Below are 21,983 nucleotides of genomic sequence, written 5' to 3' on the forward strand. Positions count from 1 at the left end.
AAAAAAAAAAAAAAAAAAAAAAAGGTTTGGTATGATGTCAGGCAAATAGTAAATACTTCATAAGTAATAACCATGGTAGTGATGCATGATCATGATTTGCAACTTGGCTTATAGTATACGTGGTAGGATTTTGTTTCTTAGAAACACAAAGCAATTAACATAAAGAAAACTGCCACTTATTTCTTGAAGAACTTTGGAAAATAAAAGCTAATTAACTGCAAAAAACTCATATTCTCAGAATTTTTTTGATTATTTGCCTGCCATCTTATGCTCACCACTGTAGTACATTTCAGTTCCACAATTCCATCTCCTTCTCTAGCATATTAGAAGCACTTCACTTTACCATAAATCTCCTTCTCTATATACTGTCAAATCAAAACATCATCACTTGAAGCAAAAGATTGATTCTTCTCTCATCTGGTTCATGACTCAAGCTATGCAGTCCAAAACATACAAGCAAACATTTGATCTTCCCAAGGCTTTAATTCTTAGAGAAAATTGCAACTTTTAATCCCTGTTACCAAATCATTTTGCTTCTTAACATAACTTCTATTTATATGTTTTCCATTTTAATTAACAAATCACTTTCCCTTTTACATTATTGGAATGTTACTTATATCTCTTCATTCGTTCTTCTTGTCATCTTCAATTTTATGCGTTTATTTTTTTGCTACATTGCCTAAAACATAATTCCCCAGAGAACTGCATAAAATTATATCAGTAAGATAGTGATGTAATTATTGCATCATCAACAAGCTTTATGAATACAAATGTCAAGTAGCTTAACTATTCTGCAATAAACTTTATCACAGATCATATTGATTTGAGATACACTATCAAAACATTGTCTTAAGCATATTCTATAAGAATTTTTGGATTGAATATTGCTAGTTACATTTTCAATCCCAGATTTAAAAATGTATCTTAGAAGGTGAAATATTTGTTAAACAATAACAATATGCCCAACACTTTTTGTGAATACACAAACACAAGCACACACACACAAATGTTATCTTGTTTTTACCCAGAAAAATGACTGTTTTTTAAGCCACCAAAGAATGTTTTGCTTTAAAAAAAATGTAATGAAATAAGCATTGCTTTTATCTGTACTTTTAAGATTTAAGGGTAATTGGTCCTCACCACAAAGAGATATACTTATAGGTAGTTCCGTTTTTTGTTTTTGGGGGTTTTTTTTTGAGTTGGAGTCTCACTCTGTCTCACTCAGTCGGCCCAGACTGGAGTGCAGTGGCCGCTCCCAGCCACCGCAGCCTCGACCTGCTGGGCTCCGGCGATCCTTCCACCTCAGCCTTCCGAGTAGCCAGAACTACAGGCTTGCGCTACCATGCCTGGCTGATTTTTTGACTTATTGTAGAGGTGAGGTCTCGCTGCCCAGGCGGGTCTCGAACCCTCAGGCTCAGGCAATCCACTCACCTCAGACTCCCAAAGGCACGGGATTCCAGGCTGAGCCACCAAGCCCGGCTAGAAAAGATTTTAAGGAGAAATAAAAAGCCTAAATTATCAAAGAAATAATTAGTTGATAAATTATTTCCCCTTAAAAAGACATTAATATAAACAAAATACACAAAAAGTACCAAAACAATAAAAACATAGATAAATTACACTGTGCGTTAGGAAACAGAGTAGTATTTAGTCGATGAACATGTCATCTTCTTACTGACCATGCTTATGGGAAGTGCAATATTACATTTCTTGATGAGCCTTTCTAAGTTGTTACTCAATTTAATTATGTTCTTGAGGATGTTGAAATTTTCAAATTATAGCTTGTGAGGTTTTGTTTTGATGGTGGTGGTGAGCGATTGTTATACTTTATTATTTGCCAGAGGGACACTACAAGATAAAGCTACATAAGCCTGGTTATTCCAGTAATGATTTGCTGACAGAAGTTGATTGATGACATCACCTACGGTATATGTCAAGATATCCTTTGTGAAAATGCTTGTGAAAAATAAATTTATTTATTTTGTCTCCTTTACACATTATGTGTGCAAGATAAATCTATATTATCTGTAGCCTAGTTCCTTTATTTTCATTGACTTTTAACATTTAATTGTATGGAATCACAATTTCTACTGTTTTTTCTACTGTTGAAGGACATTTTGGATCTTTTTGTTTTTCAATATTATCGGCAATGTCCTTGTGAATACTATTTTACATGTATCCTGGTGTAAATGTGCCTGTTTTCTCTACTCTAACAGTTTCAGTATCCATGGGGGAATGGTTCCAGGACCCCTGCAGATACTAAAATCTACAGATACTCAAATTTCTTATATAAAATGATATAATATTTGCATATAACCTATGCACATTCGCCCATACACTGTAAAACATCTCTAGATTACTTATAATACCTAAGACAATGTAAATAGCTTTTATACTGTCTTAGTTTTATTATTGTTGTATTGCTATTTTTATTGTTTTTCTGTGAGTTCTTTCATAATAAGAAAATGAAAGAAATGCTCCTTATTTTACTTTACATGCAAAGTGAGGCCAAATTCTCAAATTAAAACAAAATATAACACCTTGCAAATCAGATATTTCTGTTTAGTTTAGACTTGGTCATGCTCTTTTTATTGAGATCATTTTAAAATTATTTTAAAAATAATGTTGTCAAAATTTTACAATTTTAGTGAAATTTAAAAGTCATCTCAGAATCCTTTGTGGACAATGATCTAAAAAGCAAAGAAAGAAGTAAAACTTTTAGTGAATAAAATATACAAGGAAATAGTGTAGGCACATATTTATAACTGATATTAGAAAAAGAAAATGTCAATTGAAGGATGAATAAAAATTCTCTCTCCTAATTACTGCTACACAGACTTTTTTTCCATAAAATTCTCACTTTGCATATGGGTAAGATCTGACTCATATGTTTGCATCTTTTGAGTAGTTTTAGAAATCTAGAACCTTACATAGCACTAAATAAAATATAACTGGTGAGCGAGTGGAGGTTTGTGTGGAGTCCTACCTACATGGTATTTTCTTAAAGATGGAAAGAGTAGCAGAAGACATATTCAGGCAACTACCTGTTGACTTAAGATCTTGGGAATTTATCTATGTATTTGGATTGTAAAATTATACTTAACATTATCAATCTCTGAGACACACGGAACAAATTCCCTCATATAATCCACGCCTCTTGGGATTAATGCTTTTTACATAATGCCCTCTCCTTGAGTGTGGTCAGGACCTATGGCTTGCTTAATTGAAATGAGTGTGCCAAAGGATATATAAAAGTATAGCACAGCTTACTAAGATCTCTTTCTCTCTTGTTAACTTTGAAGAAATATGCTACCATGAACCCCACAGCCAAAAAAAAAAAAAAGGATTGTTTTCTTATTTATACTGCTCATTTTACTTCTGAATAGTAGAGGTATTATAGTGCATCACTTTATTATTATTCAGAAATAAGGAGGCTCATATATTTCTCACCCAAGGAGAAAGATCAAAAGAATCATTTTAATTAGACTTTATCAGAAAAAGAGCACTCAGCAAATATATTGCATATTTTATGTAAGATGCTACCGCTGTGTTGAATGTGAAAGGAATGCAGATGAATTAATAGTTCATTGGGCTTGTGTTTAAAACTTTCTGGAAGATAGTTGTAATGGCAATTGTACACCCATTATTAGCTAAGAAATATGCTCCATTATGCCATAGTTGTAGAAGATAACCCGATGTAATTAAATGCTAAATATATTCTCACTGGCATGGGACTTCTATTTGGAAGATGGCTATAAAAAAGAAAAAAAGTTTATACAGTTGGGCAAATAAGGTGTTATCTGTTTACTAAAAATAATTATTGGCAAATAATCAAGTCACAGTATGAAGCAAAGTGAACTATCCAGATTGTTGACATGGATGCATGGTGCTCACTAGAGGCACTGAATTTTCTTCATTATAATTAGTTCTTTCCTCAAGACCCAACTGAAGTAGTCCATGACCTGAGTGACTCATTTATAGATGAATACGATAGTAGTCTTCTTGATATTCTAAAATATCATCTGAGTATTTTATCTATTTTCCACATTCTCTTACCACTTGCATGTTTATTTTGAAATCACATATGTGAGTGTAAACATCTCAAAAAATAAATGTACCCTCTTTTTTCCCTAACAAAGATAGCATAATTTTCACATTTCAAACTTTCTATGTGTACAGATACATCTACAGTAAATTAGGCAATTTATTGCTGTAAAACTGTAATCTAGTTACTTTTTACACAATGACTAAGCATGAATTTGAACACTAATTAAAGCAAGTGATTTTGCAATTTAGGTTTTTTTCAAAACTGATTTGAGATGGAGTTTGACTGGCTTCTTATTGCCAGAGTTCTCAGTATTATTTTCATTTTGATTTTTGTCCAGTCAGCTGTCAGTAATCATTCTGGGTACTCAGGTAAGTCCAGGAATGAATTTTTTCCAATGAGCACTCTCTTAAGAAGTTGTTCTGAGAGTTTTTGTTTGTTTGTTTTTTGTTTGTTTGTTTGTTTAGTTGGAGTCTCACTCTGTCACCCAGACTGGAGTGCAGTGGCCGCTCCCAGCCACCGCAGCCTCGACCTGCTGGGTTCCAGGGATCCTTCCTCCTCAGCCTTCCGAGTAGCCAGAATTACAGGCGCATGCTACCACGCCTGGCTAATTTTTTGATTTATTGTAGAGATGAGGTCTCGCCTGCCCAGTCGGGTCTCGAACCCACGGGCTCAGGCAATCCACTCACCTCAGCCTCCCAAAGACTCAGCGGGATTACAGGCTGAGTCACTGAGCCCGGTTCTTAGAGTTATTTTTAAATAAACCTGTGTTAGGAAGCCCAATATATATCCCATATTTTATAATTTTTCATTAGATATAAGTCAAATTAGAGTTATATTGTAATATTGAATGGAGACTGATATGTTTTAACCCATCCAACCTCTTCAGAAGGTACATATTTGTGTCTATCATATTAGTTATTGATTAGGGTGGTCAATTCAATTTAATTTAATTCAATTCAATTTCTTTCAACATTCCAACATGATCTATGATTTTGGGGACACTGAGATAAATACTGCCAATAGATTATGTTTTTATTTCTTTATTCCTACATTTGGGAGTTAGTTGTAAATTAAAATTGTAATACAGCAGCTTTGATTTGTATTTCAGCAATGTAAATGTACATGCATATTTATAAATATCAGTCTGCATGTGGTCTACATTGATAAGTCAATATTCTGAATTCCTTGGCTCAAAGAGATGTTCAAGTGTGGCCATTTATTGCATAGGGTGATATCTTCTTACAATAAACTATTTATTTTTATGCAAATGATTATTTTAAAAGAAATATTTTGTTGGATATATTTTAAATTCTAATATTCAATTAGTGAAGTTTTGATTATTAAATTTTAAATTACGGAATATCTATAATATTGTTGCAGGTGCCTCTAGGATATGTGCCAACACCAGGCACTTCTTTTCTTTTTCAAAATTTTCATCTTGGATCAGAGATGAATAGGAGTTACTCATGTGAAATATATACCTGATACAAAATCGCCTCTTAATTAGGAAAAGCCTCAATATCAAAATTGTTATATTTTTAAATCTTTGTTCTTTGCAGTCTACATTTTACTGCTTTTCTTTAAACCAACTTCATGCTATTACATGTAAAGAGAGAAGAAAACAGACAAAATAAACTTTCAAATAACACTTCCCTTTGGGGAATGGTTCAGGTGGAGGGCTTGATTGCAATGGTTGTGGAAAGAGATATTGTTGTGAAAGTTTAATGAGAACTAAACAGTTCTAAAGTTATTGGTTGGTCTTTGGGGGAATTGTTGGCCTTCTCTTTTTCAGATGAGGGGAACCACATAAAAAAATTCCCACACACACTTTTTTTGTCTTACCTGACAGGAATAAAATATTATATTCAGCAACAGCATCTATATTAACTTTTACAGTTAGAATTCTTTTTTGCTTCTTCATCTTTATTGTGTATTCAGTTTTATTTATCTTCTTATATACATTTTTTAAGGCTCATGAATTCCTTTTTTTCTTTCCTGAAGGATGTGAATTAGAATAAAGTTAATAAAAATACATTGGTTCCAATGAAATGAAAATTGTGGAGTTCATTTATCTTTTTGTATGTTGGCAGAGTAGATTTCCTAAATGTATATCTAATTCTACCATTCCTTTAAAATTTTTAAAAGCTACCCTCAACATAAAAACTCTATTTCTCGGGGTTATAATACCCATCATGAATGAGTCCCTATGTACCTATCTATATGCATCTGCTTCTCAGATATCATGCTGTAGTTTTCCTGAACTTCTTGCGTTGCAGTACATAATATGCTTTTCCAAACCCTATGAAACTATACAGGAGTCTTAATTTTTCCTCCTTTTCATTATCTATGTAATTTCTTTAAATATCTTATAATACAATCTCAGTATTCTTTACTATATTTTGCAAGATTTTCACCTTCATTAACCTCACTCCAATCCTATATTTTATATATTAGTCGAATAACCTTGACACAGAATGGAGTCCCCAGGTGGGTTGGCACTGGAGAGGATTTAACTGTGAACCACCAAAGTAAAGCAGAGGTAAGTTTATTAAAGAAAAGAGGAACAGAAAGAAGGTTACTCTATGCAGAGCAGCCTCCATACATTGCTGGGGTTTCAGTTAAAAAATGAAAGTAGGATTATTGAAATGTCAGAGAGCAAGCAGGCTGCACCACAAACAGGGCATTTTGGGCTGCTCTATAGGAAGAACAGCAGTCACATATTGCTGAGGTTTTATTTTTACAATTAATTCTTGATTATACGTTACACAAGGGATGGAATATTCAAGGGATTCCTGGGAAAGCGGTGGAGATCTCTAAGAATTTATGTTACTATAAATGGGCAGGGTCAGTACTGTCATGGCACTGGAGTATGAGTCATTTAGCATGTTAATGTAGTATAATGAGTATATAATGAGAGACAAGGTGAGGTAGGGCAAATGAGTTGCCATCTTGGTTCTAGCTGGCTTTAACCAGTTCTTAACTGAATCCTACTTTTCTTTGAATTTTCCTCAGAAAATCAGTTATTTCCATTTCTAGAGAAACTGTCTCAGTTACTTGTCTCAAGAAATTAGGTTTGTTGTTTATTTTAGGAAACTAGCCCTGCTTAATTCCTGTCTCAACCTTTTTCTTCAGTTTGTCAGAGTATCCTGTGTGGTTATGTTGTGAAACATTTAGGACACTGTATTCTAATTAGTAGTCATTTCTAATAAGTTGGAAATTTTCCTTTTATTATATTGTATAACCCTAGTGCATATCTAATAACCACAACATGGTAGGGATACAAGATTGATGGAACTAGTGATTATTGACTTAAAGCTTTTAACTTGATGGATCACTGTGCAGATATGGAGATGCTATATCTGGTACAAATTGATTCCATAATTCTCAAGCAAGAGCTTCCCCTATACAAAAGGCATACTTTAATAATTTGAAAAATAATAGCAGAATATTGGGGGAAAGAAACCAAATAACTATATAAGTGATTGCATAATGATGTGTTGGTTCAGATTAATAGAATATTGGTTTGTAAACTGGTCACATACAGTGTTTGTTCTATTCCAATATTTTCAAACTTAACTGGGGAGTAAACTATCCACTTCAAGGCTAAGTATGATGCATACTTTTGAAAGAAATTTTTTCTCCAACTCAGTCATTAGTAATTATCAATTAATGAGCCTAAAGTTTACGATTAATCTTTATTTTCCTTAAAACATTAAATATCCCTACCATAGTGTGGATCTCAACTTACTAAATATCTTCCACTTAATGTTTTCATTACTGGTGAATATCAACTCTGTAATGGCAAGTGGTTGGCATTATACATGATTCTTATATTTAATAAAAAAAATCTATTGTTGGATGAAAGAGTTTATTCTCATGTTCAAATCTAGATATTTTTGGGAAAATTGTGGATAATGTGAAATATGAATCTCAGAATGGGGAGAAATGGAATATAATTTCATGCTATAAACATTATGTATAGGAAAAGAAAGAGACAGCAAAGTGAAACTTGTAAAGAATTACAAAAATATGAGACTATAATATAATTAATTATCTTATTCTGTGCCCATTTCTTCCTTTAATAATGCTTACTGTAAGAAACTAAGAAAATCACTTCAACAGTGAGGAGGGAAAGAAGATAAAAGTTGACAACAAAAAGCAATCATTTATTTAGGAATTTTTTCTAAAAAAGAAAGCCATAAATCTCATCAGACTTCACAAGTCTTCTTTACAACAATGGGATACTGGTAGAGGTCATGATAGCAGTTCTCATTTACAAAATTAAACCCCACATAGGTGATATTTTCTCATTTACTCTTCTCTTTAAGTCAATAACTGAAACTTAAACTTTTATCAAAACTCCCACTCCATGGGTCCACCCAAAATCTCTGTATACAACTCATTGATAATCCAGTTAAAATACATTAGAATTTATTTCTGAAATTAATTCCTAGGTCACAAACTTTTACACACTTTAAGTGTTTATGTGGCACAGTGATATTTCTATTCCGACAAATACATCAGCTGTGAAACTGATCTGGTGAAACTTCAATCTACCTTTGATATTGCTTTTAAACTATAGGGTAGAGTAGCGAACTAGGAGAAAAGGGACTTGATATATAAGCTTAGATTCAAAATATTGAAGTTATAGATGTTGTTTTAATATATTTTAATCTAGTTTGTTTTGTTTTGTTTTCTCCTCTATGAAGAGGTATGATGTAAAACCTGGTTAGACATTTGACATATACCATGACAAAATTTATTTCTAGGAAATAATAAAATAATATACTGGTAAATATGTTTCTTCACAAGAAAGGACGTCATTGATGAAAATAAGGGCCTGCCCTTATTTTAAAGTTTACATTGATATACTCAGACTAGAGGAATACATTTCAAAAGTTATATTCTATTTTTATAAAAGGGAGAAAAAAGAAAGTTCAGTGAGGTAGACAAAATAATGACCCCCCCAAAAAAGCCCATATCCTGATCTCTGAAATCTGTGAACATATTATTTTACTTTGCAAAAGGAACTGGAGGATGTTAATAGCTTAAGGACCTTAAAATGAGGAGATTATCTTGAATTATCTACCCCAATGTAATCACAGTGTTTCCCAGAATTGTTAGGGTAAGGTAGAAGAGAGTCAGAGGAAGATGTGACTATGGAAGAAAGGCACAGAGTGATGCCACTTTACTGGGTTTGATGATGGAGAAAAGGGTAACAAACCAAAGAACGTGCATGAACTCCAGAAACCGGACAGGGCAAGAAAATATACTCTCTTCTAGTGTCTTCAGAAGAAAAGCTAAGCCCTAGTGACACATTGATTTTAGCCCAGTGAGACCCATGTTAGATTTTTAGCTGTAGAACTGTAAAATAATAACTTGATGTTATTTAAGCTGTTAACCTTATGGAAATTTATTACAACAGAAATAAATGTAATCTAGTTTAATATATTTATTTTGTTAATTAATTCTCAAGGTGACTTAAATATAAGCAATTGTCTCTTTTACTTTCTAAAACTACTAAAACAATAGTGGGATGATTTTAAAGAACAGCAAAGAGATCAGAAAAGGAAACAAGAGCAATAACAATTCATTGAAAGCCCTTTTAAGAAGCAGAGTCCTTTTGTTCTAATCATATCCTGGAAGAAAAGTGAAGGTTTATTTTGGGTGAAAGTAAAACAGTATCTGTAATCAGAACCCTAAGCATACTTGAGGATGAGAATACTTTTCTGAACACTGAGGATAGAGAGAGTTTTTCCTGAGCCCAATCTCCTCTAAGAGCATTGGCAACCAAGTACCAATTATGCACACCTTATAAAAGGAGATTAGTCTTATCTAAGCAATTTTATGACCTTTAAGAAGAAGCTTAAGGAGACTAAATTCAGGGACATAGTTCAGCCATGTCACACAACAGTGAAGATCATAGTTCGACTCATCCCATATATTTGCAAAGAACCTCATTGACCTTTGCAATTGCTCCATTATTAAATATAATCAAAGGCACAATAATCCAGATATATGAAAAGTCATTTATTATGAACTATAGACCTCAAATTCGAGAGAACTAAAATTGTATATTCATGAAACCAGAAAAGGACTCTAAAAAGTTTTAGAAAACAACATCAAAAAGTGTTATTGAAAATTAAAACTAGAAGAGATGCTGTGGCTCACACCTATAATTCCAGAGATTTGGGATGCCGAAACGAGAGGATTGCTTGAGGTCAGAAGATTGAGACCAACCTGGGCAACATAGTGAGACCCTACATCTACACTAAAATAAAATTAAATGCAAATTAAAAATAGCCAGGCATGATAGTGTGCACATGTAGTCCTAGCTACTCAGGAGGCTGAAGTAGGAGGAGAATTGCTTAAACCCAGGAGTTAGTGGGTGCAGTAAGTTATGGCCACATCACTGCACTCCAGCTTTAGTGAAAGAGACAAGACTCTGCCTCTAGAATAAGATAAAATAAAATAAAATTAATGAACATAAGTGAAAGTTAGAGAATAAAATAAGTTTCCCAAGAAAGTAGAGAAAAATGCAGAGTTAACAAACAAAAGATATGAAAATATTGGAGAATTTTTCCAAGAGATCCAGCATCCAAATAATGAAAATTCCAGAAAGAACAAATAGAAGAAAAGAGAGCGGAGTAAATGAAAAAAATAACTTAGGGAAAAAATTTTTGAAAGACGTGAGGGTTCAGATTGAAATGGCCCAGTAAAAGGGATTAAAGCTGTGTCATACTTGGGTAGATCATTTTGAAATTTTAGACCACTGGGAAAGAATATAATACTTTAAAATCTTTAAGAAGAAAATTTAGCTTTATGCTAGAGATTAAAATCCAAGATAGCATTAGATATCTCAATAGTAACATTGGAAACTAGTGACAAAAGGAACAATGTCACTGAAATTAAAAAGAAAAATAGTTTCTAAAAGCAGCCAAACAATTAATTATGAGGGAAAATATTGAAATATATACAGGGTCTCAAAAAGTTTGTTACCATATTTCCTTTCTCAGAAATTCCTGAAAGATGTGCTTTGCCAAAACAAAGGGTAAACATGGAAAAAAGAAATGTATGTTCCATGAAGCAGGATTTCTACACCAAGAATGAGGTGAACAGGATCTCCAGGGATTATGATAAAGGTGTGATAAAGGGTCCCAAGACAACAATACCTAAATAAACAATACTTAAATTAATACATAAATACTTAAATAAATAAAAAATACTTAAAGAACTTTACAAAGTAGAACAGGTAACAACAATGCCTTGGTATCTTTAAGAAGATAAAATTGTTAAAATATCATTGAGTTTGACAAATTAGCAAGAAAGTTTTTACATAACTGGGAAAGACTCTAGAGCTGAAGGATTGATAAGTAAATACACAAAGAAGCAAAGAAAAAAAATTATCAACTCTAGAAGGAAGAGATGCAAAGGATGAGAAAAATGATAAAAATACATGGGACAATATTTATAGAATTTAATGAAACATTGAAGATTAAAACATGATAGAACTCTATTGGAAATTAAACTATAGTAGAGTTGATGTTGTGTGGATGCACAGTGAGCAGCAACGATTATAATAGAGTGAAAATTTCATCTGCCACACTGGAAGCAGATGATCCAAAACAGAAAATAAAGAGAAACAATTTTTTTAAATGATTAGGAATTTGCGTATAACAAATTCCTTATATTCCTATATCAAATTCCCATATTTTGCACAATATAATCACTCAAAAGGACACAAAGTCTTTGTGGGAAACAGGAGAGAATAGGTAGAGTGGGGACTGTTTATTTTTAAAAGTCCTGTAGAAACTGCATGAGTATGTATCACTTTTTACTATATGTACACACATATATATACATGGGCGTCTATATATGTGTCTGTGTACATATAGTAAAAAGTGGATATGGATATCTTTAAAATTCAGAAGGAATTCTGTGTGTGTGTGTGTGTGTGTGTGTGTGTGTGTGTGTGTGTGTTTGTCTTCAGGAGAAATAGACTTGGATACAGGTCCTAATTTGGGCTATTGAGAGTTAACAACCATAAGGGGAAAGATGCAGCTTTAGACACTCATGAAACCAGAAACTAGAACTGAAGCTCTTGCTTGACTATAGGGCTTTGCAAAATTTTATCAGGGATCAAACTTTCCACCTATGGCCCAGTGACAAGGAAGGTTGTCTGGGTGGGGGGCTATGGACAGAGAAAATGTATTCTGAGAGAAGCTGAAACTCCAAGCCTCAGCATCCTGCAGTATGGACGTCATCTCCAAGATATCCTATGTGAAGAAAATTTTGTTAGCTGGCTCCTAGCTAATGAAATCTGTGAAACTAAAGAATATTTAAGACAAAGAGAATATGAAAATATTCTCCTCTTTGACAAGACAATAAACCGACATATAATACTTTTAATAAACAAGAGTCCAGAAGAAAATTGTAAAAAAAAATTTCAGATGCTCTAGAACTGAGACATATTCAGATATTTGACTAAAAAACTATTAAAATATTTGCTTAAGAAAAAGAAGTAAGAATGAAAGAGTTGGATGCAAGAAGCTTTGATGAAGAAATCAGTAAATATATAGGCAATTATAAAATGTATTGACTTCAAAAATAAGTTAGAGCATTGAAAACAAGTGTCATACTGTACAAAAATAGCACAGACAACAGGAAACAATGTGTTTGGAATTAAATGTGTTCTAAGGTCCTTGGGTTGTTTGAAATGAGGGTAGAGATGTTAATTAACTTTAGATTTCATTAGGTCAAGTATGCAAGCTTAATTTTTTTTTTTTTTTTTTTTGAGTTGGAGTCTCACTCTGTCACCCAGACTGGAGTGCAGTGGCCGCTTCCGGCCACTACAGCCTCGACCTGCTGGGCTCCGGTGATCCTTCTGCCTCAGTCTTCCAAGTAGCTGGAACTACAGGAGTGTGCTACCATGCCCGGCTAATTTTTTGATTTATTGTAGAGATGAGGTCTCGCCAAGTTGCCCAGGCAGGTCTCGAACCTGCGGGCTCTGGCAATCCACTCACCTCAGCCTCCCAAAGGCACGGGATTACAGGCTGAGCCACCCAGCCCGGCGCAAGCTTAATTTTTAAGCATTACTAAAATAATAGACATGGAATGTTTCTTTTTAGAAAAATAAAATACAATATCCCACAGAAGACAGAAAAAGTCAAAACATAGTTGTCATTAGGTGTTATATATAAATATATATATATTAAGTATGTATTTATGACTATATATTTTATATACATATTTGTATAAAAGAGCTAAGTAAAATATACTTATATAGATATATATTTAAGTATAGTTATGGTATGTGTTAAATATACACTTATGTATATACACACACACACCCTTACACACACACAAGCACAGAAAACATACACATTTCCAGACAGTGCTCTCTTCTAGCAGGTAGAATAGTGGATGGTTTAAAAGAGCCTAGGTGGCTGTTTTAGTTATTTCTATCACACTTTATTTCTTTAATAATACATAAGGCATATACAGCAAAACTTTATTCTATCTTTATTTTATTTTATTTTATTTTTTAAACTCAAGGTCTAAGGTACCTGGATAGGAGGCAAGTCTCTGCTTACTTAAAATATAGTTTCAGGCCGGGCACGGTGGCTCAAGCCTACAATCCCAGCTCTTTGGGAGGCCAAGGCAAGGGGATTGCCTGAGTTCAGGGGTTTGAGACCAGCCTGGGTAACTTGATGAGACTTCGTCTCTACAGTAAACCAAAAAATAAGCCCGGTGTGGTAACGCATGCCTGTAGTTCCACCTACTTGGAAGGCGGAGGCAGAAGGATTGCCTGAGCCCAGATGGTCGAAGCTGTGGTGGCAATGAGTGTGCCACTGCCCTCCAGTCTGGGCAACAGAGTGAGCCTCCAACTCCAAAAAAAAAAATAAAATAAAATAAAAAAATATATATTTTCAAGTACTCAGTGAACTCCTGATATTTTAGCTTTTATTTTACCATTTTGCCATTTGTGTATTTCTCCTGGCACTGCTTCAAATTTTTGCCTTCATTCATAATTCCTTCATTTTTATTTGTCCTTGTCTTCTCCTTATTTTTTTTCTTTAACCCGCACACAATCCTGACCACAGCTGCTCCTTCCACTCCTGTCATCTTCCACCACTTCTCCAAATCAGAGGAAAGAAAAATGTAAACTCCACTGCAAAAGGCATCCTGTATGTTTTAAGCTATTGCACACAACCATGGACTATTTATATTCATATGCAGTTGTTAAAAAAAAAAAAAGAATTCTCCTTAGACTTTGTATGCCCAAGGGGCAGAGACTACGCCTCATGTTTTTAGATTTAATTTTAAAAAACTCACTAAATGGCCTCCCTGAGAATCAATTTAATCAAGTGTAAAAATGCAGATGATCTTTACCACGCAGAGTTGTTCAGAGGATTCAAATAATGTGTGCAAGTGACCATGTAAATGATTGATGCATTCAGAGCTGGGAAAGGATATACATAGGAGTATGGATATGATTCTTAGTAAGCAAGGAGGTATACTGGGCCCTATCATATTTATTTTCTATAGCATTCGCTGGTCATACACAGCCCAGATATTCTGAAACATCCATGATTTGAAAGTAAAGGGAAAAAAAATCCCAATTTGGGGGGAAAAAAACTCCTAACAATTCTACTAAATGATGATGACTATCTTCTCTGAACCTCACTAGGTCAGTAACTTCAGCAACTTTGCTTTTTAAATTAATTTGTGAGGTGCCTTGGGGTTGGGCACATTACATATCATAGAACTCATTTGACTTAAAGTTAGGAACACAGTTTTCTATGAATCACTTTCAGGTGAAAAAACTGAACACTTAATTAATAGATGATTTGGCATTTAAACAAAATCAAGAAAACTGTACATTTGTGTGCTTTACTTACTGTGGCTTTTAAAACACTGGTTCAGTAAAAGGCAAGATGGTCATGAAACTTCCTCCAATAAACACAGATCTCAACTATCTGCATTATTAAATTCATGTTCTATATTGCTGAAGCATGTCATCAAGAAGGAGCTAAAATAAAATGAATTCTCAAGTAATGACTTTTGATGGATTAAATCATTGTCTTTCAGGAATTAAGAGCCGTATGATAAACTAAGTCAAGAAATGTGAGTACTGTTGGAGAGTGAAAAAATGATGAGCACACTGAAAATTAAACCCAAATCGTGTTTCAAAAGTTTAATATAGTTTTTATAAAATTGAACTTGTAGTATTGAATACATGAGTTTATATTTTTGTAAGCTAAATGACCTTGTACATTTAAATATTCATAGGTTGCATGCCAGAAAATGCCATTAGCTTGATACTAATTTATATATGTACAATGTAATTCAATAATAAATTCTTAAATAGAGCTCACAGATACGCTGTGTAGTCAATCTGAATCCTCTTTATAGTATGGAATGGCAGAAATGCCTAAAATACAAATAGAAAGTAAGTCAGCTTCCCTGTGACCGCAGTCTTCTTCTAGTAGAAATAATGCATTGAGCCCATTCTTTTCAGACAAATAGGCTTTGGAGCACTGATACAACTGAATACTTTTCATAATATTTTATGCCATAAATGAATGAATTTAAAACAGCTAAGAAGAAAGATTTTTTCAGAAATAATTAATGATAAAATATCCTTATTTTTCATTTTGTATATATTTACAAAAGTGTATTCACATATTGCTGAAAATAATATTTTAATTGAAGATAGGCATTATCAAAATAATTGCATTTATTTTATTTACATCATTTTGATAAATAGAATGAAATATTTTACTATAACAGGAGCTATACCATGAAAATGCTATAAAAAGCGACTGGTTTCCAGTTGTTAAGTAGAGTTATTTAGTTCGATGATCACATGATGTTTTTCTTTCTAATAGCCACCACACTGGTGGGCTGAAAATTATTTTGGCTTAAATTGACTTTTACTTTCTTTAATTTGAACTGTTACAACTTCCGGAAATGGAAATAGCAGAGGTTGAATTTTTAATTCATTCAATAAAATGCATAACTTTTCATCGCTGAGAGACATGTCATGTATATATTGAACAAATGCTACATGAAATAACTTTAGTAAGAAACCCTTCAGGCTGAAATATATGAAACTGAGATTATTTTGCTTAGAATGATCAGTGTCAAAAAAAATCAGCAAAAGGAGAAGAAAAGCACTTCTTTATTTTTATCCAAATATATCGGACTTCATAATTTAGATTCAACAAAAACTTTACCATATATGATCCAAACCAGGACATTATAAGAGTAAAAAGGAGTGCTACTAATAATTACACAGGTACAACAGGTATAAACTGGAATTTTCCTGGGTAAACTGAGATCTATGATCAACCTAGAAATAAGAGTTAAACTGCAATTACATGCAGAAATTACACCCTTCCCACGAACATGTGGAAAAGATAAAATAAGATAATTCACTCAGGTTAATTGGCAACAGTAAACTCTTTCTCATCATTCAGGTTTCTGTTCAAATGTTACCCACTATCCAAGTCATTCACATCATCTAAAATAGTCAATTCTTAATCCACACAATCATTGTGCATTATGTTACACTGTTTTCATTCTCTTAATTTATATTTTGACTATCTGAAGTTGTCTTATTTGTTTTTTGTCTGTCTCCTCTATGCTCTCCTTCTGATATGCAGTGTTTATGGTGAGCAGTGACCACCTCTGACTTAGTCACATCCAAATCCCCAGGAACTAAAAAATGCCCATGACATAGAAGGCATGCAGAAATTTTGTTGAATGTGTGTATACATTTGGAGAGTTTGTTTTTGGTTCCATCTTTGTCTTGGTACCAAAGACAAATTAAAATGACTCTCCAAAGTAAATTATGGCTCTACTTAGTTTTAAGTTGTTGGACTAAATGATCGATGCAGTTTTTCCACTGCTAAGTATACTATGCCCTGTGGACCCCTTTCTCTTTCTGTCAGTATTATAGCCAGCAAATAAGAAGTTTGCTGATCTAGGGGTAGGACAACCCATTCTATTCACAGTGGATGGATGCTCAAGGTTGATCATTTTGCCAGTAACAATTCCCTGGTATATGTTTGCACCTACAGAATTTGGTTGAATCAGAGGTAGCCAGAAGGTATAATTAAGGTCAATGACAGAATTGTTGATGTAATAATTTGCCAAAAATAAAATCATTACAGGATTGTAAAACCAGCAAATAATGATTTACATATTAATAAGTGTTTTAATTCTGAACAGACTTAGATTGCAAAACCCAAAGACGTTTTCTAAGAAAACCCATGATATTCTGATAATGATCATTTCTAATTTTTCATTAAAATCTCTGCATTCTAAATCTTAATTTTGAAACTGTTCTACTGATCAATAACTTCAATCCTGCTAATGAGTCATAAATATCAGATTCTGGGGTTAAAAAAAACAGTACTGTTAAAATTATTTGGGTAAACCAGGGACCCATGACACCAATAAAATCAGCGTTCACCAAAAAAACTGTGTGTAAGATATTTCCAATTCATCTCATTTTGGTTTCTCTCAAGTTTGTTCAAAACATTCTTCCTGAATTACGAGAGACAGGCATGAGATAGGTTCCCCAGGTAAGGAAAAAGTCTATCCTGTTACAACAAATACCATAAACAAGAAAACAGAATAAAGAGACTCAATTAGACATACATATTTTAAGCATAAATATTTATCATCTGCTTCATTTCATTGTCATATCTTCCTAAAGATAAATGATTGGTTTTTAAATGGACACAATTTCCAGAAAAGGAATGAAAATCTTTCTAATTGACTCAGTTTGAAACAGGGATCATTAATTATGTAATTTCACACAGATTCTGATAGATTCAATATAACTTGGCTACTGACTATTACAATGATTCAGCATTTGTTCAGAGCTCATATTTGTATTAGATTGTAGGTAAAACAGAACGCTAGATTTTAATTAGCCCAGAAAGAACTAATCCTCAAATTAATTAACATTTATTTCTCCCCAGTACTAGCAATGTTTTTAAATCATAAGAAATTTTCAGTGACATACCATGTACTGGTATGTTCTAAAATTTACAAGTTAAATATATAATGGCTATATTTTTGTGGGACCATAAGTAACACAAAGTTGTTTGACTCGCTTATATAAAATACAATTGAAAACCTCCCAAGACCTTAAACAGCAGAACATGTTAAATCAGATTTTAAAATGACAAATAATTTAAGGCTAAAATATTTGGTATTAATAATTAATGCCAGTAGCCTTCCTAGTCTAATAAAGTAAACATGCACAAGAACTACAACTTTGAACAAAACAGCACAATTTTATAAGATATATATGTATGTATGTATGTGTATGTATATATGTATATGTATGTATACATACACACATACACACACATATATGTAGTTTTTATCGCCCTGAAAGCTATTCACTCATGTTTGGCTTAATACATATGTTAGAAATGTTGGAGAGAATACCTCCTCTTTAAATATATATATATATATATTTTCAGAATATACAATATAAATATGCCATATATAAATCATGCCATAAAACTAAATGCAAAATTTGCACATTATTGCATGCTTGATGTGATAATACATGCCCATTAATAACTTCCTTATGATATCTCCCCTTCATAACTTTGCTTTCTGCCTATTAGCAATACTTGATAAGAAAAAGTTCTCAAATATGCTTATAGGAACGGGAGGAAAATAAACCTTTCAGATTCCTTAGGGAGGATTACCTTGTCAGCCAAATATTGGACTATTACTTAATAAAACATTAAATGATGCCTAAGGGGGTGTTTTGTTATGTGAAGCGATCAGAGTTCATTTTTCTTAATTTGGCTGGAAGATTCCCTTCCATCCTAGCTGCTCCTCCAGCCATCTTTTGAAGCTTTGGTGGCAAATCAGCCACAGACTGGCTCATGGGATCAGATAACATCTTAGTGGTTTTAGATACCAGTTTTTCTTCTGAGTTGCCAGGAACTGAACTTATTCGCTGAAGTTTCATGGGCAAATCTCCTAAGCTATATGCTTTTTCTGAAGTTGTAGAACTCATCCTCAAGAGTTTTTTGGGAAAGTCTTCTCTTCCAGTAATTTTCTGCAGTTTAGATGGAAGTTTTTTACTAATGTCATCTAGCCCATCTAAGCATTCCACAGAATTATGTCTTTCTTTGCTGTTAGCTATGGCTGGTGCTATTAAGGGAGATGACATGAGAAGCATTTCCTCCTGTTCTTTCACACTGTACGGTGGGGTAGGAACTTCAAATGTTGCATGAAACTGGGAGTAATCAACTTTAAAGAATCCTTCTTCTAAGGAAATTACAGGAAAAAACCGATGACCCCAAAGAACTTCATCTTCAGTGTACGATGTTCGAGCTTGACAAGTCATCCCTGCAAGTAAAAGGAAATTCTTGATAAATTAGGCATAATGGAAGCACATGCAAAGCTATTTTGACCTAAAGAATTCATTTTACATTCTTGTTTAGGTTTTGGATTGTTTATCTGAGTAGATTGAATAATAGAGTAGTTTAAAAGTTTTACTGTAGGTTAACTGCATGGATATCTATATTTTCTTCCAACAAAAAACACACGATGTTGATACTGTTCATGTCTGAAGAGTAATGCACTGTAACATAATTATTATCCATAAACCAAAAGCAAAAATGGCATAGAATAATTTCAGAACATATGCATCTCTATAAGGAGATAAGAGTGAAATTAAGTAATTGTTTTTTATCATTCAAGAAACAAACATATAAAACAAACCTGACTTTGAATTCAAACTTTACCACTGCTTAAATTTAGGAAAGATTACTTTCTTCTTCTGTAGATTAAGGCATGGAAAACAACATCTGTCTCATCGAATTGCTCTGAGCATGAAATAACATATACAGAAATGCAAAATGTGTCATATAACGTCTATGGATAGTTGGTTCTTAATAAATGAGAGCTCAATTTTCTCCTCCCACAGCAAAGGCTTGCTATGCGAGGTAGGAGGATCAAAGATAACCCACCCAAGCACTTTATAAATTTTAAAACGGTGAAAATATTTCTATGATAGATATTGGAAAATCATTGTGGTTCTCCTATACTTCCAGACCTATAAGACCAGAATAAACCTTTGTTCAAGTTTTAGAACTCCATATACTTAAAATCAGTGATCAAGGCCATGTGATATATCAAATTCCATTCCTGCTGGGAATATCTGGAACTAGATGCTGAATATCAGATGTAAACATTTGCAATTTATATATATTATACTGCTTGGATATCATTTGCATCATGGTACTCTGATTTACTTAATTTTGTTCTCTTCATAAATCATTTATTTCGATTGAGTTACTATCAAACCAGTCAACCTCTGAATATTCATTTTGGGAAGACTGGAAGTACATGAATAAATTAAAACCATATATTGAGTTTCTGCTTTATATTAGTGAAAAGACACAATTTTCTGCAAGTATCAAAATTCACTGATTTTCTTTACTTTTTCTATAGGTGTCTAATAAAGGTTATTAAAATATTAAAAATGATTAATTTAAAAAATCATCCCTTCAGTAAATTAAGTATAATTTAAGCAAGTGATAACAATCCTTCTTCATTCATTTCAATTCTCCCCCATCACATTACAAGTAATTTCTATTGTTTTTAAGCTTGGCATAGTTTGGATAAAAGAATATTCTGCCTTTTTTTCTCACTGACTAGTAATCACACATATAATATGTACAGAGAACTAAGATAAAATACATAATTAAATAACCAAATTGCATATAAATTAAATCCTTCATTGAATCCTTCCAAAAATAATCTTGCCTTATAAATATTGCCAGTTATATATCACCAAAGAATTCACTGTTATCACTATATACCATATTTTTTCAAGAAATTTTTTTAAGAAATTTAAGTAGAAAATAAATGGCTATTATATGGCAGGCACTGTGTTAAGTTCTCTCTCTCTCTCTTACTCTCTTTTTTCCCCTAATCCTCAATAAGGCCTGTTAAGAAGATATTTTTTGTCCATTTTAAAGATAAGGAACTTAGTGCTCAGAGAGGTTAAGACTCTTAACCTTTCTTGGGCACAGATCCAGTAAGTTGTAGAAAAAAAGATGTTAGCATCATTCTACTTTCTCTGTGTGTGTGTGGTTTGTTTTGTTATTTTGGGTTTACTTTGGCACAATACTTCTAATATTTTAGTTAGAAATCTAATTTTTCACTTTAACTTTGCAATGGTGCAACTCTGACAGTGACCAAATGTCAGCGTTCACAATCAATCTTATATCAGGAATAGCCCCCAGAAACATTTATATATGAAGATAATGAAATAAGTCTAAACAATAATTTGTGAGAATTACTTAGAAGCATTCTGCATTTTCCAATAATTTTGCAGATACTAACAAAATATTTCATAAAAATATAGAATATAACCTACTCAGAAAAAGTTAAAAGTATATTTTTGATATATTTACTCAGTTTTATTTTGAGTAATTTGAAGATATAGAAACATTCCTAGAATAATAAACAAAAACAAATCAACTAAGATATGAAATAAAACAAATAATGTTGAGGCACACTTTACTTTCTCATGAAGTCTTTTCAGTGTAAGATAAGTTTACATTTAAGAAAAAGAGGGTCATGCATATATTTTTACTAAGTAATAGTACTTCCTTCTGACCTTATTTTATTTTATTTTTTAAATTAACCATTGAAAATTGATGGTAGACAGAATTATCCTAAATGAGGGCACACTCAATATAATTTAGTGTTTTAAAATGTAAGATGTTTGTAGGTTTGTCCTTTGATTAATGTAAATGTATACATCGATTTACAGTAAATTCAGATTATGATTATTTCTAACAATCACAGAAGAAATATTGAAATGAAATTTGATGACTATCACCATCTTAGCCCATTTTATTTTGGTGCCTCCCCTTTTATT

The 21,983-nt window shown here is 32.8% G+C and overlaps 1 protein-coding gene across 2 annotated transcripts in view; it reads right to left on the reverse strand.

Annotated features, from left to right (window-relative positions):
- Positions 1-15,230: 15,230 nt before the first annotated feature.
- KCNJ3 (potassium voltage-gated channel subfamily J member 3) overlaps positions 15,231-21,983 on the reverse strand; it is a 152,949-nt gene continuing 146,196 nt past the window's right edge. The window contains exon 3 of one of the 2 annotated variants that reach the window (XM_008060006.2): positions 15,231-19,438. In XM_008060006.2, the coding sequence (XP_008058197.1) occupies positions 18,852-19,438 (587 nt within the window). In that variant the 3' untranslated portion in view covers positions 15,231-18,851. The remainder of the gene's footprint in view (positions 19,439-21,983) is intronic. The other variant, XM_008060007.2, reaches the window with a different exon arrangement.

The sequence above is a fragment of the Carlito syrichta genome, unplaced genomic scaffold (genome assembly GCF_000164805.1).
Source record: "Carlito syrichta isolate Samal-C Ts95f unplaced genomic scaffold, Tarsius_syrichta-2.0.1 Scaffold304475, whole genome shotgun sequence".
NCBI classification, from domain to species: Eukaryota; Metazoa; Chordata; class Mammalia; order Primates; family Tarsiidae; genus Carlito; species Carlito syrichta.